Here is a 24353-nt window from a genome sequence, read left to right as displayed (position 1 = left end):
GGGGAGGGGGGTATACGATAGGGACTAGGCACTGAAGCAATTTTCATACCTCTTTTGCCAAAAACAGAACAGCCTCAAACCTAAACTCCGCCTAAAAGTGGCGATTTTTGTCTCGCCAGCGTGGGCAAAATGCTTTAAAGGGACGCCAAAGCGACGCTTGAATAGCTACAACATAGATCGAGTGGTGTTTTCATGTGTCAGGGGGACACACAACCACTTTGGCCATGACAAATGACCATGGATGACCTGCGGTTGCACCCAAAGAGAATTAGTGCCCCTCCCGACACAACAGACATATTGAACATGTCTGTCTATGAAATACGAGCGAAGAACGCCTCGTCTGTGGGATTTTGAATATAGAAGATTGATCGAAACATTTCCATTTGTTTTCAAGAGGACACAAATGATATAGAACTGTTACAATATCACACATATGGTATTAGGATGTCTAGAACTACGCGTTGCTTCAGTATCTATGCGAATGCTTGTCTTTGCCAGAATCTATAGGCTTGAAAGCAGTAGAAATAGGCCAAATTGACTGAAATAATATGCTAGAAGGGTTAGCTAGCCATAGAAGTACAGTTTCCAACCTAGTTTGGTAGAAGTTGGCCAATAGACTGAATCTTATGCTACAGAAGTTAGCCGCCCATAGGAGTACAGTTTTCAACCTAGCCTACTTTGTCAATTTCTGCTCAGTTTTGAAGCAACCTACGTCTACTGGAGACCCCTTCCAGATTTCGTTTCAGAATTACAAGGAATGGGGCCTATGGGGGGGGGGGGGCGTAATCCTTCATTTGCATCGAGAACCCGGATCTTTAACCGATGTTTTATGTCAGATTATTCAAGGTCACTGCTCGCCCAAACCCATGTCAAACCTCGACCTTCCAGGCCAACGTGAATTCATACAAAACGGACGACAGGAAAAACGCGTACTAAAGCGGGGAATAGAAGATATTAGCATATTTACAGTGACAAACGACGGAGAGTGACCTGTCTTTGGACTTACCGCGACCGCTGCAATGGATCGGTCACTACGAATTGAATTAGACTACAAAGCCACCAGTTTTTTCAATCTGTTTTGGGCTAAGAATTGAAAGAATAAAACTCAGGATTTAAACAAACGAGGTTCGCCGACCCCACGCTAAGTAGCTGCGGTCACTTGGTCATTTAAAGGGAACAATGTGTTCCAAAACTTTCGGTTACAATGGGCAATAAATGATCATTTGACATAGCGTTGTTGTCGGCACTCTTCCGTTGATAACATGCCCAGACTTGAACGATACTGTGTTAGAATATTTCGATTAAAAAGACTCCATTGCAAAGAAACTTTTGCGGTAATCTTTACGTTGAAAGGCTCTATTGAATAAAAGCATAGAACCGAAAACTGAGAAAGGAATTAACGTTGATATCTAAATATCGCTACAGAATTAGAAGTGCAGTCAAACCTGTAATAGAGACCACCCCTGCGTAGAGACTACCTGGACATGGTGGCCACTGATGGTGGTCCCTAGGGTCATTTTTACCTTTGACACAATTCATAACCCTGTCTGTAGTGACCACCTGTCATTTGAGTTGTTATTTTATACAGGTTTGACTGTACCTACAATATACTACTAGGTAACATCAATTCCACCAGGATACATAATTCCGCCACCCTGAAAAGATACGTCCAAACAGATCTCCAACCCAACGTTTCCCAGTATAATGCGCTCTTGTACGTATATCTAAACTGTGCATACCCGGGGGTGCTGCACTAGAGATCTCTCAAACCCACTGTTTTTCAACGTGGCGGAGTTATGTTAATGGAGGTTATTGGTAGAACAAAAAAAACGTGTCAATGTTAGCGAGTACATGAAACATGTAAGTTGTGCGTAGTCTATGATACCTTGGTTTAGTGCTTGTACATGTACATGTACATGTGTATATGTGTATGTACATACTGAGTATCGGTAGGGTCGGATGCTAGTATGACTTTAGATTTCCGGGGAAGGGCTTTCCTCATTATCATTGTTGGTAACTCCATACCGACAAAAGAACTTCCAAAAACCTTTAAATCAATATAAGCGAGATACAAAAAAAGTCTGTTGCAGTACAAAAGTAACCCGCCAGATCCCCAATCCCAAGTCAAAAAGTTCTGTTTTTTATAGGCTAAGACCCAACCACATACAGAATTTCATAATTCATCCATAGCTTCTTGAATTATATATACTGTTAAACCACAGACACCGCTGCACTGTCAGAAACCCTACCAAAACATAACCTTCTTGGCGAAGGTAATGAAACTAGATAAGCATCAATCACATACTGTAAATGCAGAAATGTTTGCGGTGTTTTTTTGTTCACGGTTTTCGCGGTAAGCTATTCGCCGCAAACTTAAGAACCACCGCGGAATTTTTTTGCCACAGCTTCTACCCCCTTGTCTACTATTGTCTCAAATGCGAACTAAAAACCACCGCGAACACTCCATTTTCTCCCCACGGCGAAATAAAAACCACGCGAACTTCAAAGCATTTACAGTATTTCATTCGACAAACAATAAATGACATAGAACGGACAAACAGTCAGTAGACTATACGCTCGTTCTCATGTACACATATTGTAACTTCCGTTACTGTTTGAAATAAGACGTTCCTGACATTAAGATATGCCACATAAAAGGTGCCAAACTGTCGTTTTTAAAAGCAAGAAAAAAATCAAGTCGTCATAAAAACGACAGTTTGGCACCTTATATGTGGACTATCCTAAAGTAAGGAACGTCTTGTTTCAAAAGTTATAACGGAAATAACGAGATGTGTACATTTGAATGAGAACGAGCGTGTAGCCTCACTTCTCGGATTAAACCGCACGCGCCTCAGTTTGCCTTATATTCGCGGCTTTTGTTAGCGTTTGTTTGTTGTCTGGGTCCGAACACACCACTCAGCAAAGGACAGTGGGAAAATCTCGCATCAAAACAGGTGCGGCACGAAACCGCACAAAAAAATAGCGGTGACGTCATACAATATATGGTGTAGAAAACTACATAATGTTGTTTTTGTTAGGGATGATTAACGACTCGCTTATACACGGAAAACGTTTAAGTAAGCAAAATGGTTGTCAAATTTTCTTGAACAGAATAAGAATTTTATTTCGCGACAATTGGAACTGATACAATGTATGACAACTTGCAAATACATTACAGTTGAACTATTATTAATATCTAACTATTCTAAAGAATCAATTATAATCTATTACTAACAGTAGAAACAATCTAGCTATTTATGCTGATATTGTAGAACAGCATGTTGATACATGTAACAGTATGCAAATGAGTAGCAGTGGAGGTTTGTTTTGATACAATCTACATCGCCTGAATATGAAAGTACAAAAATCCGCATTGGCGGTTATTTTTCGTACAGTTAATCTCTATAGAATTAAGTTGGGTGTTGATGTACATGTACACATGTACGAAAATAAGCTGTAAGCTTGAGTCTGTCGCCATCATGTCATGTATTTAAATGTTGCAATAAAATAAAATGTACACATGCACTCTTACCCAATACTTTCACGTTATTATAATCATCGAAGGGAGGCACTTGGTTTGGGGAACAATGGCAGATATTTTCAACTCTTGACGTTGACATTCGTTCGTCCTTTCGTTCAGACCATTGTAGTTCCTATAGCTAGTGGCATATAGGGCAGCAAGCTGCCTAGCTGTTTCAGTAGCAGGGTATATTTTAACGGGGAGGGGTTGCTAGCCCTTCCCCCTTTCCCACGAAACTTTTTACGACACATGTTTTGTATCTATATCTGTACGCATAAGTCACAGTTCAATTTATCTGTCATGTGATTTTTTTTCTGTTTTCTGAATCTTGCCATTCGACAATAGAAAGCTTTCAAAATTGTTCGGGGGAGGGGGCGACGCCACCGAAGACCAATCACCGAAGATCGTCGGCAAAGTTCGGAAAGACTCGGCATCACTCGGCACTACCGAACCAATCCGAACACGAGGAAGCTTTATCTATAGATTATATGACCTTGAACGGTTCTTACTTGTGTAAACTTCTGTCGTGCCCTTGACCACTTTTGCAGTTTATTTGAAGATGCGATTAACTCCCAAGCTAACTTGTCCGCCCGTTTTAAATGGCAGAGAGTTGACAATTCAGCTTTTCGCCCCCCCCCCCCCAACAAGTGGTCAGGGACATCTATTTTTAGATCATCCGACGATTCAACGATTCACAAACAAAGGTCCTCAGTTGGACTGAAAGTTGGACGCAACAGCTACCAGATTTTGTTGACAGAATTATCCACATTTTTCAAGCTCCGGGCCTTCATTTCGGAATAAATGTTGATGTGAAAAGAGGGTAGAATGCTCGCTTCGCATCTAGGAGGTCGCGGGTTCGAACCACAAGCGGATCATACCCAAAACTTTAAAAACGGTACACACTGCTTTCTTTGCTCAGTACCTATGAGAAAGAGTATGGAACACTCTCACCACTACCAATGTACTAGCCCCCTGTAGTACTTACAGAACTAAAGATGGGCACTAAATTTTACACCGCAAGATGTGGGTAGGTTTTTAGATTTAACCAACTAACGTACTGTACTTCCTTCTTCTAAAACGACGTAATTAATCTACAATAGAGGAACAGGCGATTTCAAATGGATACGTCTGACATTTGCAGGCTAATGACGCAATGACGCGGTTTGACGCAAAACATGTCTTGTTACGGAAATACAGACTAAAGCCCCCCTCTCACCGAACCCGCGGCACGCTGGCGACGTCGCTGCGTTCTAAACTGGATTTGTGTTACCCTTGACTGTAAAATGGGAATATCATTCGAAACGTACAAGTATAACCAAAAGGTCAACAAAACACAGAAAGCTTAAAAAGACTCGTTTTTTGTTAATTCGATCGGCCGCAGCAACGCCGCCAGCGTGCCGCGGGTCCAGTGAGAGGTTTTTTTTTTTATCCTTGTCGACGGTTGGTTCTGCAACAGTCTGCTTGAAAATTCGACGGCATCGAAATTGTACTACGACCTACGAAGAATATAACCAGGCCGTTACCAATATTACCATTTCTTTATCTTATACATTGTACTAGTAACACCATATCAAAGACTTATGCTAGCCCTTATTGTTTTCGTAATTAGGATGTTACGTTTTATTCTGTACTTCATTTTTGTACTACGTTCAATAAGAATGACGAATAGAATTGTAAGCAAATCAACAAAGAACTTGACGCCACAAGGGGTCGCCGTAATTTAACATTTTAATTTTTCTCCAGGGATTTTTAGAGAAAATATCTAATGACATTGTGATTGAGATGTTACATGGACTAATTTCCGGATTAACTAATTTTTCGTTGTAAGCTCACGGAGATAGTTAACGTGATTAACTTGAAATCTCTTATAATTCAATCAAAATTAGACCCCATTTGTTTAGAATACATTTTAAAAACACTACATGAAATTGTTAAATCGTTTGTGGCATATTCGGGAACGGTTGTCGCAATTTCACGCCAGGCGTGAGTTAAAGAGGATTTTAGGCAACCCCGTGGCGAGAAAGATGTTCTAACACGCGAATTGTACAAACAAGGTTATTCGCTACATTAAACCAACCGTTTAACGGTGTTATTTTGGTGCGGGGTAAATTGTTTGTAAAATTGGATTTTCGGATTGGAGCACTGATGCGGTAACGCAGTATTCGGTCAGCGAATTCAGAAAGTCGTCTGGGCCAATTTGGACCTTTCTAGATTTAAAGGAAACCCAAGCAATATTAGGGCCCGAAAATCTGATTTTGAAAGTCAATTTATTCAGTCATGTCTATACATGATTAGTTCGAACAACACAATCGCAAATGTAAAGCGACGTCCATCATGCAAAAATACGACGTCGTTGTAATGTGAGAACTCACTGAAAATCGTCGCCTGGGTTTTTGTAGGCACGCGAAACTAAGGGAATCATCGTGCGGCACGTTTTTGCCTGGCTTTAAAACTCAAAGTATAAGGATATTATGCAAATGTGCTAAGTTATAGTAACTGTCACTACCGTAAAGATATCAGCACTTTTTTATTTCCATATTTTGGGCCCTAATATTGCTTTGGTTGCCTTTAACATATAGTGCCGAAATATCTAATACAGATGTACATGCCCAGAAAAGAGCAAGAAACTGGCAAGAGTCATCAGCTTAGAATTGCATAAGGGTGCTCAATTTTTTACTAGAACTATCGTATATAGCGGAACTAGTTGTCAACAAGTACAGTTGGGCCATCCTTACAAGGTAGCTTTAAGGTTATAGGAAGGTTTGAGAGATTGTTCAGTGTAATAAAACCAGCTGCTGTTGCGCCGCGTGCCTACAAACCTGATGTGTTGCGCCCAGAGATAGTTATACCAGCTGTACACATACAGATATTTCATCGGGAAGTTGAAGCAAAGACACCAAATTCGACGTTTTTGACATACAATTGCTTGTTTGTTTGTATTACATACCCGGTAAACCACATGAAGGCGTAACACACCAGGTTTGTACTGAAGAGTACAAGCTGCATTTCCGGACAGATTTATATGATCCACACAAACCGGGAAGGACCCTTACTCTTTTCGATAAGTGTGTTCGGTTCTTTAACGTGCTTGAGATGTGGCTCTCCTCAAACACGGGACCTCCATTTAACGTCCTATCCGAGGGACGTCCCTAACCGAAGCTAGGTACTCATTTTCACAGTAAAGTGGGGAAAGTGCCTTTCCCAAAGGCACAACGTCAACGGGATAAATCAGGGAACCCCGGATTCGAACCCGATATCTTTGGATTCTGGGGCCAAACACCCTACCACCGCGACGCCCATGCATGTGTTGTGCCGTGTATAGATGACAGTGTGATAGGCTCTCTAGTATATATACAGAGCCTGTATGTGCGTCCTTTGTATGTATGGGTCGGGGGTATTTTTCAGCTGAACGCATCTCACCGCAGTGAAACGCACCGAATACGGAAGTGACAATGGCACTGCAGCGTTGAGAAAAAGTCAAGGGAAAATTACCTGATTAAGAAATCAAATTAACGAAATAAATTGCGTAAAAACAACGTCGGCAGGACAAGGATTAAAAGAACTGACTAGCTGAAGTGAATGGCATTTCATGTTACGGGTCTAATTGTGATTAAGTGATTATGAGACTTGGATTAATCGCGTTAAGTCTGTATGAGAGCTTACAAGATAGGATTAGCTAATCCAGAAAGGAGTCCATGTAATATCTCAATCACAGTGTAATTAGCAATTTTCCCTTGAAGTCTCTGGAGAAAAAAGATGTAAAATCATTGTTTTTTTTCTCTGGAGACAGATATGTTCTATTTTCCAAGCAGAGGTTACGGTGTGGGGTGTGTGGGTGTGGTAGTGGCCGTGATTTCGTCTTCCTCCCGAACTTTCGCAAAGGAAAGAAATTTTGGCCACTACTAGCCTCCTGACCGAAACCCCTGCCTGAAGAAAAATATCGTTACAATCCATCCAAAGATTCTTAAGTAACACAAATATCAGGGAAACACAAATACATGCCTACTCACAGAGAGAGAGAGAGAGAGAGAGAGAGAGAGAGAGAGAGAGAGAGAGAGAGAGAGAGAGAGAGAGAGAGAGAGAGAGAGAGGCACACATACCCACACAGAGGGAGAGAGAGAGAGACGCACACACACACACACGGAGAGAGGCACACAGAGAGAGGGAGAGAGACGCACACACACACACACACACACACACACACACGGAGAGAGAGGCACAGAGAGAGAGAGAGAGAGAGAGAGAGAGGGAACAGTAGCATAGTATTGCTATATATCATTAGTATCATTAGTGCACACCTACTAGAAAGAAGGCCAGAAATCGTAATGTAAGTACTCGAAGCTGTCATTGTGAATGCCCATCATGTGTTTAACACCGCTTTGTGTCCTCACAAAGCGTATTTGCTAAACATGACTTGATACTTGGTTTCTGCTGTAGCTACATTTCTTCGACAATATGGACGGCAGATGTTCGAAATTAACCTGTGATTCTTCACAGCTGAGATAATTGTACGACCAAGACCACCGAGCCAAGTCTATCGGGGAGACGCAACAGTTAGCGCCTTCGCCTAGACCCCACGGTGGGAGACCGTCAAGTAAAACCCAGGGTTTAAACCATTGAAAATCCTTTTTGGTTGGATTTTTTGTGACTTCTGGGCAGTATAGGAGTGGCTGTGGTTGGATAGATGCTGTATTTGCTGAATCAGTTCAAATAAGTGGTCTGTCTCTACCTTGTGGGTTTTGGACCACCATGATATAGTGGGATGGTCTTCAACTGGGTGTCTGAAGCCTGTAGGACCTATCCAAGGGCTCTGATTAGCTGTATAAAATTTGTCAGGAATGCATCTGATGGCAGTTGACATAGCAGGTTAGCATTTGAGGGTAAGTTATTGTAGTCTGATGTTTTGATTCCTGAGATAATGACACCTTCTTTTTCTTCACTTCCCCATAGGGCTACATGCATTACTGGAATTTATTGTAACTGTTTAGTCTCCCCTACCACTCGCACGCAGTGGTGTGTGGGAATACGAGTTTTCCGGCCCTCGCACGCAGAGATTATCCGCTTCAAGTATCAGTGGGAGGGCAACGTCAGGATTACATGGCCGGCACAGCGTCAAATCCGCATGGTTTCAAGTGGATGTAGTTCTAATGAAAACACGTTGTTGAGATATTGTCGTAATTGTCACTACCACTAAGCGTTGTAGATCAAAGACTCCCGCCTTTTTAGATGTGACGAGAGGGCTCTTTTGGGGCATAGTTAATCATAGTCAATCGAAGTCCTTTACAGTAACGAATGAATGCAAAAGTAATCGAAGCTTCTTTTTCCTGGTGCATGCAGAGATCGCTGGAGCTGAAAAACTTAATGTTGTAACAATCACTCTTCCAGTCATGTTTACAAAAGAGAAAAACTTTCCATCTAATGCCTAACATTGGGGAATGGCGGAAAACTTTAGCGCATTCACGAAAGGCAACACAAGAGGATTAGTTTTAGTGGCCATTTTGTAAAACAAGCATGGATCAATGGCCACCAACGAATTATTTTTCAAAGCGGAAGAAACAATACGTCACAGCTTTCTTTGTAATTCAATTACATGCTTACAATTAAAAGTAATTCAAAAGGAGAGCTGCTTGGAGATTCCCAATTTGAAAAAGTTTTTCTTAATGTCTGCTTAACTGCAAACAACATTGGTATATCATTCATCATGGTCAGAAACAAAAAAAAAAAAAATATTGCAGTTTATAAGGACGTTCGGTACGAAAAAAAAAGAAACACAACAAGAACCGCATTTTCTCAAACGTCAATGTTTGCCTACGAAAAACAGAGATTGAGATAAAAACGGTTGCTGCGTCAAAGTTAGGTGCTAGGGGATCTTAGAATAGGATAGAAATGCCAGTGACGCCTACAGTACGTAGTTAATGTATCAACTATCTATCTAGTTGAAGACATTGAAAAATACATTCCCATGCTGCCTTGCGAAAATCAATATCCAAGATGGCGGACAGGGTGTGGAAAATAAATAACCCACCTGAGCTCCGTGTTTGCGCTCTACTACCGCGTGTTTTAGCAACGCTGTTATTTTTATCCAGGCGTTTACATTTCTAGAAGTACAAGCAAGTAAAGAATCTCCCCCTTAACTGGTGGCAATTTCGTCAATGTTCATACCATTTGTGTGTATCGTTGGGGGGGGGGGGCATCATATTTGTCGAACTTCTCAAAGTAAGTTTGAAATAGAATTGTGCAATTTATACGGATTTAGTCGAAAAAGGGATGTCCCTGCAGTTCAAATGGTAGAAAATATTCTCCCTATAGCCAGCGAAGTTAATTTGGTGGAGACTATAGGCAAGTCCCAAGAAGTATTGTATAGAGACTACTAATAGAGACCACTATAAATTCGTTAGGCAAAACAACGTGTGCTTGTAGACAACTAGTAATGCGTTAGGCAAAACAACTTGCTTGTTACGGTTACCGTTCTGACTTATACAAACACGTAATTCACTGATATCTTTTCTTCCAACGCTATCTCCTTATACAGTTACCCCGCGGTAAGTGTTTACCTGGTGACGTAGATTGTGGAGCTATCTGAGTAATTTATCAGGTGTGGCACGTGAGTTGGCGCCAAGAAAAGGGGAGAGGCGCGAGTTCGGCACACGACCGGCCGGCTACCCTATCCCAATGGCTCGTTTATACTACGTAGTGGTGTGAACTTTGTACGCAGTTTGTGATAAGTCGGGTCGATAAGAGGCGCCGTCATAGCGGTGGGCGTTGTAGCCTGGTCACCAGTCTCTACGGGGCGGCTTAGGGGTGTTTTACCGGGCCCAGTTAGCCTGGAAACCATACCATAGTGGGCTCCCCGATATCTCTACGGCGCTGGGAGTGATCCCCGCCCGCCCAGACATCATAGTTCGCTCGGGGGTGGGTTTACGGCCTTGGATTAGATTAGGTCGCCTCTCTATGGCAGCTAAAGTAGAAAGGCTGCGAAATTCTGTAAGGCAGCTAAGTAGACAGTCTGACAGAATAAAGTAGACTGGGCCCGGTAAAACACCCTAAGCCGACCCCTAGAGACTGGGACCAGGCTAGGCCCAGTCTGCTATATTGAATCGTTTCTGTCAGCCTGTCTACTAAATTAGCTGCCAAAGAGAGCCAAGGCCGTAAACCCACCCCGAGCAGACTAAACTGTCTGGGCGGGCAGGCAGACTCCCAGCGCCGTAAAGATATCGGGGAGCTCCCGATGGTATGGTTTCCAGGCTATGGGCGTTGCCGAGTAGAAAAACCATGCAATCCATGAAAAAGTAGTCCTCGCAATTTTTCAACACTAGAAATTAGCGATAAGATTTGAAACTAAACGCTAGCAACGTCCATTCTTGGTAGAAAATTAATCGGCTAGCGTTACCGTTAATTCGGTTTGATATGAGAGCCAGAGTCAATATTGATTGTGTTTCGTTGTTTGGTACATGTTAGGGAACTGTACTTGACCTATGCAGCTGGCAATTACTCGTTAGTAACTCATCAACGTATGGCAAATAGTCAACACTTAATAGTTACCTAACCTATATATACTAGCGGTTCCGAACCCATAGAAACCGTTGTGAATTGGGTGGTCTTATTTGTCGTAGATGGTAGGGCGATTTTGATGTCATAGAATTGTCAAACAGGCTGTGACAAAACTAACCGCCGACAAAGATGTACAATAGTCTTTTCCGGAACAATATGCTAGCTGGATTGTACGACGTCTGCACATGCGCGACCGTCCAAAGAGTGCCCTCAGTTTGCGATCGTACCACGATCGTATGATTCGTACGAATTTGACAGGCCCCAAGTCATTTTTCTTAGTGTTAAAGCTCTTAAATACATATGAATAGGAACTAGAAACATTTCAGCATTTTTGTTATGACATCGTTGTAAACTTGAAATAATGCTATTCCAGTGACATTTAATATTTTAGCATTGTGTGCTATAATTATATTATGAATCTTATACATGAAATTCATAACATTCTTTGATCGAGGCACGTTCTTATCTTAGTTTCAGTGACTTTATCTAGCCTTTGTAACTTACCTTATTATAATATGTTTAGTGTTTATGTAGGGCACATTATCTATCTATATGTTTAGATTTTCACCTTTTCAAGATGTCAACCTAGACTGCCAGAGATTTGGATCATCGCACACCGGGGCATGCCCCTACTCTTTTTCGAAAGGTGTGGTGGGTTCTTTAACGTGCGCGGGGTGTGGCTCTCCCCAAACACGGGACCTCCATTTAACTTCCTATCTGAGGGACGTCCCTAACCGACTCTAGGTACTCATTAAGACCAGAGTGAAGTGTGAAAATTTATGTTAAATGCCTTTCCAAAGGGCGCATGTCTAGACATGTCTGGGGGCAAGCCGGGTTCGAACTCGGGTTGCCTTGTTTGACGGCCGAATGTTCTAGCCGTTACGCCACACGACACCACCATTAGTATGTATGTCATAGTTTAATTTGTACGAGCTCTTAGATAAGTACAGCGCAGGTGTAGATAAAGGACAGGTGTATTGGGATGCACACCTTTTTAGAAATGATAACGATCGTTTTTGTTTGACTTGCGATATAGTATAAAAGTTGCAGAACAAAGCAACGTAAATACAGACGTCATAAAGCTTTAAATATCCAACGAATATAAAGGCGAAACATGAACAGTTACATAATCAAAATGTCTCTAAAAACTCATCCTTAAATTTTGAAAATTTGATATCATACAATCTTTTGTCATGACTATAATTTCATGGTGTATTATGACGTTTTTAACAATTTCTAGATTATTTGAAACACGTTTTATATTATCTAAGAAATATTGCAAATATTAAAAAACAAGTAATACTTGACTCGCATATTGAGAGGCAAGATTAAATGAAGGAGCATAAGGCTATTATATAGTACATTATACGTCTATCTTCGAAACATTGGAACAGTACTAGTATATTGTCGAATCATATCCAACCTTTTGTGAACATATTAGACGATATAATAGACGATTATGTTATTATTATTGCATCATGATATACGGTTAACTTGGGACCTTGCCCTTATAGAGTATGTTAGCACAAACCGATAAGCCGTCGGATAAAAATCTATGACGTCTCGCGCCTACGAGTTACGTAAACACACAATACGCCGTGTCTTCTACCACATTGTGTTGTACAACAACCCTCTTTTGCTCCCAATACCGCTTCCCTTATCAGCACCTGTAAAATCGAGGGTTTTGGAGTGCCCCAAAACACGGTAACTTTGTACACTTCTCCACTGAAGCACCTAGCGTTTGTGTTTGTAGTGTTGGCACCAAACTGCGTAAAGTCAACATTGATACAGGAGGAATTGCGGGGAGGGTAAATTTGCGCACAGGGCAGGTGTATAGCTAAAGGTGAGGCGAACGTCGCAGAAACTGATTATATCAAACGACAAATAAAAACATGAAATTTCTAATCAGTGGCTACCTGATAAAAAATTATTGACGTTGAGTACGAACTATTACGTATTTTTTTCCTACTTTGCTTACCAGACTCGATAATATAAAGTATAGTAGGTAGCATTTATGTATCCCTTGAATGGGCTAGTCGGAAAACGCATCTTGTCATTAAATTATGCATAGATTTGTTGTCATACTGTTGAATTATTCAGCAATAACCACTCATCCAGGTCATACAAGTTTTGAGTTCTTTTGGCACCGTGTAAGTTATTAAAAATCGGTAGGTCATACCTTTGAGGTCAATACAGAGGGGGGGGGGTACTTTTTATATATCAATATGCTTGGTATGGCTAAAATATGACGAATCGTATGCATAGATCTAGAAACATGTTTTTGTCAATTTGCCTTTGATAGATCTTTAGAAAGTAGCTCAGTTTTCAAGCAGCACCGCTGAACTGGCATATCTAACACTTTACTCTCCAAGCAGAGGTTAGTGGGGAAGATTGTGATCATTTTATGATATGCTCCGTCTTCTGTCCGTTCTTCTCACCAACGAGAGTGGACAAAAGACGGATTATCTGATAAAAAGGTCACAATCTTCCCCACCAACCTCTGCTTGGTGGGTACCAACACGTTTCATCCATCCAGCTCGTAATCTCCAGACAGTTTTTTCAAACCTACACCCCTTTTTTCTAACATTAAAGGTATATGCCACCAGAAAAAAATCAAGACAAGCATATTTAGGTCAAAAGACACAAAAAACGTTGCTGCAGTACCAAGGTCACATACTAGGGGGCCAAAAATAAACTTGACCTTTGGCTTACCAAGATCCACCTACCTAGGTTCCATATGAACTAGTATAACAACCATCTTCCAAAGATAAACCTAAATTTTGTTAACTTGCTAATTAGCGGTCGGGCTTGTTTTGTCCGTCTTTAGTGGCCTTTCCTGCGTTTTCTATTTGTAGTTAAGACCTATAACAACTTTATGATGTTTATGAATATGATAATGTACTACGTTATAATGTGTGTTCCGATATGCAAGCAGGCCTGACATTTCAGCCTATAGGCTGCAACTAGGCTGTTTTAGAGAAATAAACATAAACAAAACATAAACATTTCTACATCTCTTTACTACTGCGCTGCAGAGAATGTGAAGAGTTTGAAATATGCACTTCTTTAAAGACGTACTAAATATTGCAAACACACGTGCGTAAAACACTGAGACTGAGCAAGACCCTTACATCTGCTTTGAGATTGACATCTTGTACCATGCAAGTCTTGATTGTTCTTCGTTTCTATGTCCAACGACGGACAACCTCTTGTCAGATATAAAGATATGATTGTGTGGTGATTATAATTCTTCCTTGCCAACGGGCCGTAGTTTCTACCAAACTTCCTACACTGGCTGTAGGGAGAATATTTGCCGGGAGAGTTTGGCCACCGTAGCGTTTCTTCGGCCAATGAATTTTGGAGGGGGGGGATGCATGTGACTTCCCGCGGACTGATAGCCTGGGTACCAGACCACTGCGCTGGAGTTGCTAATCGTTAGGCCGGGGAAACAACTTGCCCCGCCACCACAGTTAGCACACGGGCCCAAAGAGACCGGGTGCAAACTCTTTTTCGCGTATGATGTTCTCCCCTAGCCAAAAAGGTGTTACCGTCAAGAGCGAAAGGTCTGGTATCGAAGGCTAGCGGACTGAATCTCCTGTCTATAATTTTTTGGCACATTCTGCTCTCCGTTAGCCTGGGTACCAACCTCCGTAGTGACCGCTGGCTCAAAAAAATCGCTTGCTGACCCCGTATTCTTTTTGAGCCAGCGGTCACTACGGGGGCTGGTACTCAGGCTAACTCTCCGTACATCCGTAGAAAGGCATGGCAGAGGCTAGATGGGTTAGCCTTGAGTTCAGTTTTGTTAAATTTGGTTCGCTCTCAACATTGCTACCCGCCAACAAGGGCTAGCCTGGAGTCCAGCCTTCTGGCTTTGGTCCGCTCCCGACGTCGCTACTGTACCTGCCAACAGGTGACGTTAAGAACGGACTATTTATCTATCTATTTATTGGTTCAGCATGTAAATTCCAGGGTTGCCCAACTAGCCGGAGGCTATTACTAAGGGCGAACCCATGTACGGCCATAGGACTGTTGATTTTGAACCACTAACACCGGAAAGGACCCCTATTCTTTTCGATAAGTGCGGTGGGTTCCTAAACGTGCTCGAAGTGTGGCTCTCCTCAAACACGGGACCTCCATTTAACGATGGACGTCCTTAACCGAAGCTAGGTACTCATTTACACCTGAGTGAAGTGAGGAAAGTCGTGTTAAGTGCCTTTCCCAAGGGCAAAAACATCGGGGCAAAAATAAACATATCAGGCGGTGGTAACGAATCAGGGACCTCTCGGTTGTGGATGAAACACCCTACCGATTGCGCCACACGATGCCACAAGAACGGAAAAAAGCAAACAAGGCTCGACTCCAGGCTATAGAGGAGGCCACACCGAGACAGCTGGCCGAATCCCCGAACAAAACTGTGCCAAACATTGCAGACCTTCCCTTCACCTGCGAGAATGAAAGCAGCCCGATATTCGGCACGTCAATTCGATCCTAACAGCTGCCCTGGAAATGGCGGAAAAGATTGTTACTTTCCTTCACACGGAGAAGCGTGCCTCGGCGAACACACAATCACATTGTCCTTACGAGCAATTTCACATTTACTTAATTTGTTTCTAGACGTTGGGAAATAAAGAGTTTGAATACGCGAGGTCAGAGAAATAGGGGTTAGAATGTGACGACAATTTCATACGGTTCGAATCTAAATATATGAGCAGGGAACAGACCGAAGAAAGGAAATTAGTAGAAGTAGTTGTGTTTTTGTTGACATTCTTAGCCAATATTACTGAAAGTTACACTGTTTTTTCTTTCTTGAGGTTACACAGTGTTTGGCAAATTGATATTTTGGTTACTTCTGCCTCCTACCATAACTGGCGTTTGTCTGTTTGTTTGTTTGTTTGTTTTGGCTGCATAATTACTCTAAAGATGGGGCTTCTTCCAAATGGGGTTTCTTCATTTTCCTTGAAGGCAGGGTGGGTCGCTTTGATCCAAGAAAGAGGAACGCATGCACGTGTGATTTTTTTGTGAATTTTGCGAAATATCTCGATATGTATTAGGACCGAGGATTCAAAACCATTTAGTGCAGTTTCAAAGTGAAATCATTAAGAGGGAATAACAAAGACTTCGTCGTAAGCATGTCCCTCAAAATGCCCTTTTATACAGTCTCCACTGGTTGATTTTAAGTCGTGCCTCATGGTTGTATTGTCGCTGTGTTGCGGTAATGGATTTCAGAGTAGCCCGGCAGTAAACGATCTTCCGTTACAGAGAAGAAAGACGCAAATTTCTTTATTAACAACCAAGAAGTAGCACAACAGCCGACGTTTCGATGTCCGTCTGTATACTTATTCAGGGCAACATTGACTGGTTCACTTTGTACTGCAGCTAGATATCGCAAAGCAACAATATTTATGGCGGGTTGTTACTAGTATGTTTGACCGAACGACCTGTCTCATCTAATCTTTGTACAACTTCAGGCTTGGTGCTGTCTATTATAACAATGTTCAGGATACGGGACTATATACACCTATGCTTATTTCGTATAATGACATATTTAGAGAACCCGTTGTTCTATGGTGGCTCATCGTGAAGAAAGCACGACCAACGAACACGAGATGGTACAGGTGCGCCACCTAGCGTCCATGTGTAAAAGCGCATGACGTGGCGGACTACGAGTACACGCTTTTGTTGGACTACTTGCCCCTACTCAGCTACGTCCCCTACCGATACGTTTTCGAATTGCATATGCATTGATCATGAGCAGTTTACACAGTCAGTGATGACCATAGGAGACTATGTTAGGCACTAAAATAAGGCTTCATCCAACCCTAATTTCAATCTTAAAAACGTTTGCCCACCAGAAAGTCAGGATTTATTACCAAGGGTTTATCATAATAAGGCCAGTTTGATTTCATTATATGGATGACATCCACGCGTGCATCAATTTTCGAAGATTTACTTCCGGACATTCCGAGTGACATCCATCACTCTTCTTCAGCGTCACTAGAATGAACTGGTTGAGTGAATGCAATACTAGTACACCTAACTGGAAAAACCGGTGGAACATGGCTTCTAGTAGTTCCGAAGCAGAATGGTTGTTCATATACAAGAATAGATTTAGAAGTAATTTTGTTTTGCTAAATGTTTTATTCAGATTAACTGAGTTCATATGTTTGTAGCAGCTACGTCTGTCTGTATAGGACTTAATGAAACATACCTGCATGCAATACTTTTGCAAACCATCACATTAGCCTGTATGAATCCACATGTCTTTATATTCCGATTTAACATTGTAGAAGTGTACTGGTTTCTATTTTAGATACATTGTGATTTGCCATCTGGATATTCATTTCCTGATCACTCTTCATTTGGGACCAGGCACACCACACAGTATTTGGCTTCCGAAGTTCGTCTGCCCAGAAACCCTCTACTGCAAAGTTGCTTTTCTCCGCCAGACGGCGCACCTGATTCTCACTGTATTTGCAGCTGTAGTTCGGACCTTCTGACAGATAAAGCCTTTCACCAGCCTGGAAATCTATGGCGAGACCAGGCTTTTCTGAAATCAGAATACATAACTTAGTTTGCCTCGTTACAAAATGCTGTAAAAGAGGCAAGCATCAACAAGTACAGCTCGTAATCTATGAAATTACCAGTGCATTGTCTTTTTCCCGTTTCAACTAAATTAGTGTTTCTCAAAGAGGTTGGGAAATAACTGCAGCTGGTTGACAAAATTCTTTCTACATAGGAAAACAGATGTTCTAGCTGTACTTAGGGGGCGATAAGAATCAGAAATTCTTCTGCAGTGATGAACCGCAATAAGGGAGACTAAATGATAATAATGGTTTATAGGTCAGAAATTACCTATGCAATCGCAGCCAGTGCTGAATAATTGCAGGGTTTACAATCATATAATACAGAACAGATACATATTTGCTCCACACTTGCACTTTGTGGAACTGTTACAAGGGTTTTGGGCGGCTGACATTCGGCGCCAGCAGGTGACCTCAATACGACCTTCCCCAACCGAAGTCAGGTACCCATTCACACCTGGGCGGAGTGAGGAAAGTCGTGTAAGGGCACAAGGGCACAACATCGGGGCATATCGGGGTTTCGAACCAGGGACCTCTCGGCTCTGGGCGAAACACCCTACCGATTGCGCCACACGATGCCATTACAAACTTAGGCATGTTTTGGACCGCTTGTTTCCCTCTGCAGCGCGAAGTAAAACGAGCCATTTTTTTCCTTAAAGAAGGTTTTGTTACAAGTCTGTATTTGTTTATTTTTCACTTTCATGTATTTTGCCAATATGTTTAGTGGTGGCACTAAAATAAGTTGGTCAACTTGTGTGCGTCACTATTACGTACGTAATGCTTTCTCACTCGAGTAAAAAACAACAACAAACAAACAAACAAACAAACAAACAAACAACACAAGGAGGGTGGCAGGCCTTTCATCGAAGCTTTAGTAGGTGTGGTTGTGTCAAAGAGGTTTGTCAACCAGTCATTTTAATCATCTGAATTAAAAAAAAGGCATTGCGTTTACCCAAATGATCAGTGAATAAAACTACTAAAGCGTAGTAACCTAAATTATAGAAATAAAACGTGAATTTAGCGAGACTATGAATACTTACTCAGGTGCAAACGTTGCGCTGTAGAGCTTCTAAGATATTGCTGGACATAACTCGGCCTGTCACCGCCAGCAGGGTTCTCCACAAAGTCGACGGTGTCCTCAAACGCCATTTTGTCCATGTCTGCCTCAAAGTCCTGAGATGCATACAGGTGGGAGTGAAGTTAAAATGAGTGTGAAATCATGATAATGCAGAATAATCGTGAACAGTTTCATCAGGTTGGTGAATAACTGAATAACAAGTTCTTAATTATTCACAACCAAGGAAATGATGACAGCCGACGTTTCGATGACAGTCTGTTATCTTTGTCAGGGCAATAATGACTGTTTTACGTTTGAGACCGCATTGCTATCAGCGACACCTAGCGAACCCTAGCTGCAGTGCATTATTACACCGATGAAGATCGCAGACGGCCATCGAAACGTTGACAGTTAATTATCGTTTCGTTGGTTGTGAAGAAGGAACTCTATCATTCGGCGTTTCATTTTTCAGATAATCAAATGCTCTCTGTATTTTCTGCATTACCTTGTTTAGGCGTTCGATTAGGTTATCCAGCCATGGGCATCGTGTGTTCTCGGCGACGTAAGCTCTGACGACGGCTTCGCGATCAGTGTTCATGTCCAGCCCTAACACAAGGCGGTCTTGGACTAGATGTCAAAAGCAACAGTTAGCAACAACCGAAATACTACTTCATGACAAATCTTCCAACATGACAAGTTGGAACGTGAAAGCACTTTTAATTTCATCACGAACTCTGACTGAACTCAAAATTAAAGATAATGTGTCAAAGTGTCAGATTCCTTCCACGGTTTAACGGGCAACACACGATTTTTATTGTTCTAAAGAGATTTCTCACTGTTGTTCGACTTGCGATTCTTCTAAATTTGTGACGTAATGAGTTGATGTTTTCACCATAAACATACTAGATGAACCACAAGAATGTAGTCTTGGGTATAGCAGTTACTAAGTCATGAATTACCTTTGAGACATGCCTTTATTTCCTTCATCATGGGAAGCTGCTCGTCAATGGGCACGTTGCCAAAACTGCTGCCTAGGAACAGGAGCAGCTTGGGCCCTGTGTGACAAGCAACATGACGTAATCCGTCCATGTATAGGCCCCCGAACGGCTCAACCTTTAGGCTACTGTACTCTCGCTCTAGTTCTCGCGATATCGCCCAGATGTAGTCTGCAAAAAAACACGGCATTTGTTTGCAAAGCCCTTTTTTCAATACCATTATTTCAACTACAATATAGTGGCTTGGCAAAATACTATGTGTTTTTATTGTGTAATTTTGTGTCGAATATTCGTCTTGGATGTATTCTAAACACATTTAGAAGATTTTGAGTAATGGCTTGATTCGAATCTAGTCTAATCCATTGTCACCTCAAAGCACGCCTAGAGTATCACCAATCTTAAATGCTCAAATAAAAACACTGATCTTAACATGAGGGTAAAATGCTGAAGAGTTTCTTTTTCTTAAAGAATAGTGCGAATTATTGACAAATTTAGAAATGAATTATAACCTGCTTATTTCTAAGCTAGTTGGCAATGTTAGATTTGACACGTTGTCAAACTAGTATGAATTATGAATTTTCAATTATGAAATATCACATTGTTTTACAACTTAAATGTTATAGGTGCAAACAAGAGTTTGAATTAACGCGTACACTGTAAACTTTACAATATATAAATAAATAAACCTGTCAGAAACATGTTGCTATGGCAACACAAAGAATGCAGAGCTACGTTAATTGTGATTTGATATTTGGCAGATCAAATTCAGGAAAACATACCTTAGTTCATTTAAAAGCAATGCGACATGGACTTCTGTGCGGGCTAACATGCTACTTACTACAGTTGGGAATATTCTAATAGTTAAAGGAGATAAATATTAAAATTGCTGTTACCCTTTGCTATGTCCACCGGCACATAGGTCAACGCTGTTTGTCGTTCAAGCAGAGCCTCTATAACTGGACGAGTTTTGGAGGAAGCACCACTGCCTAGCTCAACCAACATGGTGGGGGAGGACATGTTACCGACGATGTCCTTGACATGTGTCTGAAGCAAGGTGTACTCATGATTCCAAAGGTTGTAGGTTGAAGACGTACGAACTATTCTGCAAAAGAAGATAATAATCGTACGTTTCCAAGTCTGCATTTAGTGATGGTTGATGAGTCCACGGCTGTTCTAGATCCCCATAATCTGGACATTTAGTTCGCGCATGCGCATTACATCCCTTCTGTTGCCAAGGTGTAGGTCACATTTCTTTGGAAATTAATGTTGCGAACACGTCAAATGAAAATACTAGTAAAAGATCATGTACGATTAGCAACAGGGCGAATTCTTAAAATTGACAACTATCAGTAATTTAAATACTTTTTAGTTTGTCCTCACATTAAAAAAAACTATCGTTTGCATTATAGTTTACCAATTTGTCGGTTTGTCAAGATGTTGGTTCAGTAGAAAGAAACGAAATAGAACTAAAATTAATTCATTGCAATATTAGCAACCGAGATGACATCTAATGCTCTGGAATTGTTTTTTGTCTGTTGGTAAAAGAAAGTCCTCTCACACAGATTATATACCCTAGCCCTATACGTAGCTTATGTTGATTTCGTCTGATTTTTTTATATTTCAGTATAGGGATCTTCACCGTGTGAATCTGGCTTATTACAGGTTTGCGTAGCAAAACCTTTGTTGGATCCGTTGGCATGTGTGGTGGTCGCCATCTTTAATTTGACGTCACAGGGTCGCCATACCATTTTATTGGGAGGGGTGTTTTTGGGGTCGCTAGCGTTCCCTATATTTTTAACAAATCGGCACACAACTAATAATCACACATTCAACTCAAATAAAAAGAAACATTCAATACCAATTCATGTTTATAAAAAGACACCGTAATCGCTAAACTAACATAGCAAACCTGAAGACTATGTAGCACAAATACTGAACTCTAGTACTTAAATCCTAATTGGAGAAAGGGGCCACACCGAGTAGTTGACGGGCTTTTTTTGCACTCACGTGGCCCTGTGGAACACCCTGCGGCTGCCGGTCTATTTTGGGCCGGCCTGGATCCCGAATCATATGAACTTGGACTTAAAATAAACGCGGGGCCCAGTAACAAATGCCGTGAGCTAACCGTGCAAATACCGGTAGACCCCCCCCCCCCCCCCGGCCCAAGCAATCCACCGGAAAAAAAATGTCAGGGCCCAGGACAGGACTACACACCCTATACATTCTGGCACCGGCGCAATTTTGACCTTAGCATTAAACCAGATAAGCAAAAATGAGAAAAAAAAGGACCGTCTGAAGTAATGAGGAGGACGTTTTTGCCATTGTTACATATAACTTAATCTACTCACTCTTCATAGATCTCAGATCCCCTCGTGTCATACAGGTACCAGTGTGGCACATGTTTCCGTTTGGAGGTGAGGCTAGACACGACGGACTTCAGATCAGCAGAAACGTCACTGAATTGTCTGCATATCATCATGAGAGGGCGTGTGATTGACGTCAGCCTATTAACCAGCGCCATGTTGCGAGACTAGATGAAAACAGAAAGTCAGTTTAAATGTTGTAATAAACTTAGTAGTAATGGTTAATTGATTGATTCATATGACGCGAACAATGACAGCCCATTGGCTGAATTGGAGCTCGGCAATTACAATTTATAGGGGAGCAAAAACAACAGCTAGATAATTCACTTCAATATTTGAATACTACAAGACGAACTTGCTGTACAGTCCACAAATACATTTAGTCATGATGTACATTTAAATCAACAATCGAATCCAGCTTGCAAACTGAGAGGTCAGCTACAGCAAATTAACCCTATCCAGACTGGGGGGGGGGGGGGTAAAAGTGCCCGCGCCAACTTTGACATCGTATAACAGCCGAACGACTTATGCTAGGACTACCAAACTTGGTGAATTTTCCTAAAATTTATTTGGCAACAATATTATGATGATAGTTAACGTTTATCGTTTTTCGTGTTGCCATGGCAACGGGTTTCTGAAAGGCATTTTATGCAAAAATCAGTTTTTTTAAAACAATGATATTTCTTGCTCAACCACACTAGTTTTCCTACATGTATAGCATCATATGTAATAAGATGTAACTTTCATGCGTTAATATTCATAATTTATGCTAATTTGATGACGAAATTGGTCAAAATCCAAGATGGCGGACCATTACACTATTTTAGGTATCAACAGGCATTTTCGCCTTCAAAATCGTCACCACGTGGCCTTTTCTTTACCAGAAACATTTAGATTAACGTTTCCAGTCTATTTTTAGTGTTTTTTTTGGGGTCAGAAGTGGAAAAAAAGTATTTTTGAAAATTTCAAAATAGCCGATCCAAGATGGCGTATCCCAACGGGTCGCTAACATCACGTGACGTCATTTTGACGTCAACGTAGTTACCATTTACGTTATATGTCTTGGTAAACCTTAAAATCAACAGTACATACTATTTTTTGATACCTTTAGATATTACGGGAATTCCGTATTAAGCCAATAAAATCACATCGATGACTTCAAAATTACGTCATATTATGTCATAACGTCACCAAAATTCTAGGAATTATAAAACTTTACATGAACATCACTCCCTACAAATTTGGGAATGATACATCATACCGTTCAGAAGTTATGAGGGGGGGCCGAATGAGCCACCCCCCCCCCCCCCCCCCCACCCCCCCCCCCCAGTCCCAGATATCCCCAAAAAAGCCCAGTCTGGATAGTGTTAAAGGGCATTTAAAATCTAATGGGAATCGGAGCAATATTGTCCAAGTACAGATTGTCCATGGATAGCTTTGTGGATTCTTGATTGTCCTGGACTCCTTGCTGTCACGCTATCTAAGATTTACCCTGCAAGTACTGAGACCAAAGTTAGCTTTCCAACCTTCTTTTCGTCCTTCCTTTTGTCCTTTAATTTTTCCAGCCTGGTTTGCCATTTCACACATACCGACAGCTCGATACCCTTGAATGTATACTTTATGCGAAGAAATTCCGAACGATAGATTATCTTTGAAATTAGGAGCAAAACATTAGGGTCTTTTTTTATTCCTACATTCGGCATCAAAATACTTATTCACTCGTAACCAGGCCAATGACCATATGGAATCTACCTAGACGCAGCGAAAATTGTCAGTTGTTGCATGATATATATATAGGGACCCCTGGACACGTAAGTTTGACGTAATAGATTGGCAACTGAAAGTCAAAGAAGTCATCTTACCAGTTACACGTATTCGTCGTGTAGGCGTTAAAAGAACACGAATGTTTTTCTGACGGAGCTGTAAGGTTGCCGTAACTGGCGTGTAGAGGAAAAACCGGTTTGTCACAATGCCCTCTGACATTTCGTAATTAAGGGACGTCTACAGTTGCTACTGTTAACACAAGGCAGTTGTTACTACTTAAACAAGAAATCTTTTTAAAAAAGCTGGCCATGCGACCTCATTATGGGGGGGGGGTGAAATTGTTGAAGTATTAGTTTGTGAAATGAGTGCATTTGTCTGGTGAAGGCTGCACTGGTACAGTGTGATTGTGTGCAGGGAAAAAGAGGTGCAAGGACAATGGTAATCGGTTGAGTTGAAGTGCAGTGTTTTATTCATTTTTTTTCGATATAGAATAAACTGTTTTTAAAGTCATGTTTATTTTGT

General features: G+C 41.4%; 1 protein-coding gene across 1 annotated transcript; it reads right to left on the bottom strand.

Annotated features, from left to right (window-relative positions):
- Nucleotides 1–17303: 17303 nt before the first annotated feature.
- Nucleotides 17304–24015, bottom strand: LOC136447585 (histidine N-alpha-methyltransferase-like). The gene is made up of 7 exons (XM_066446588.1): nt 23930–24015; nt 22053–22234; nt 20598–20806; nt 19669–19875; nt 19215–19336; nt 18693–18825; nt 17304–17618 (listed from the first exon to the last, which is right to left on the bottom strand). The coding sequence occupies exons 2-7, from the start codon at nt 22223–22225 to the stop codon at nt 17347–17349; spliced, it is 1116 nt and encodes a 371-aa protein (XP_066302685.1). The 5' UTR covers nt 22226–22234; nt 23930–24015; the 3' UTR covers nt 17304–17346.
- Between the last annotated feature and the right edge of the window lie 338 nt (nt 24016–24353).

This window comes from Branchiostoma lanceolatum, chromosome 13 (assembly GCF_035083965.1).
Source record: "Branchiostoma lanceolatum isolate klBraLanc5 chromosome 13, klBraLanc5.hap2, whole genome shotgun sequence".
Taxonomy (NCBI): Eukaryota; Metazoa; Chordata; class Leptocardii; order Amphioxiformes; family Branchiostomatidae; genus Branchiostoma; species Branchiostoma lanceolatum.
Note: the sequence above shows the minus strand (reverse complement) of the source record. Positions and strands in the feature narration are given on the sequence as shown.

Excerpts from the sequence above, each read along its gene's own strand:
- LOC136447585 (XM_066446588.1), bottom strand. The coding sequence starts at position 22,225 with ATGGCGCTGGTTAATAGGCTGACGTCAATCACACGCCCTCTCATGATG. Across the intron at positions 20,807-22,052 it reads GGATCTGAGATCTATGAAGA|AATAGTTCGTACGTCTTCAA; the intron begins GTGAGTAGATTA and ends CTTCTTTTGCAG. Across the intron at positions 19,337-19,668 it reads AATAAAGGCATGTCTCAAAG|TCCAAGACCGCCTTGTGTTA; the intron begins GTAATTCATGAC and ends TTTGACATCTAG.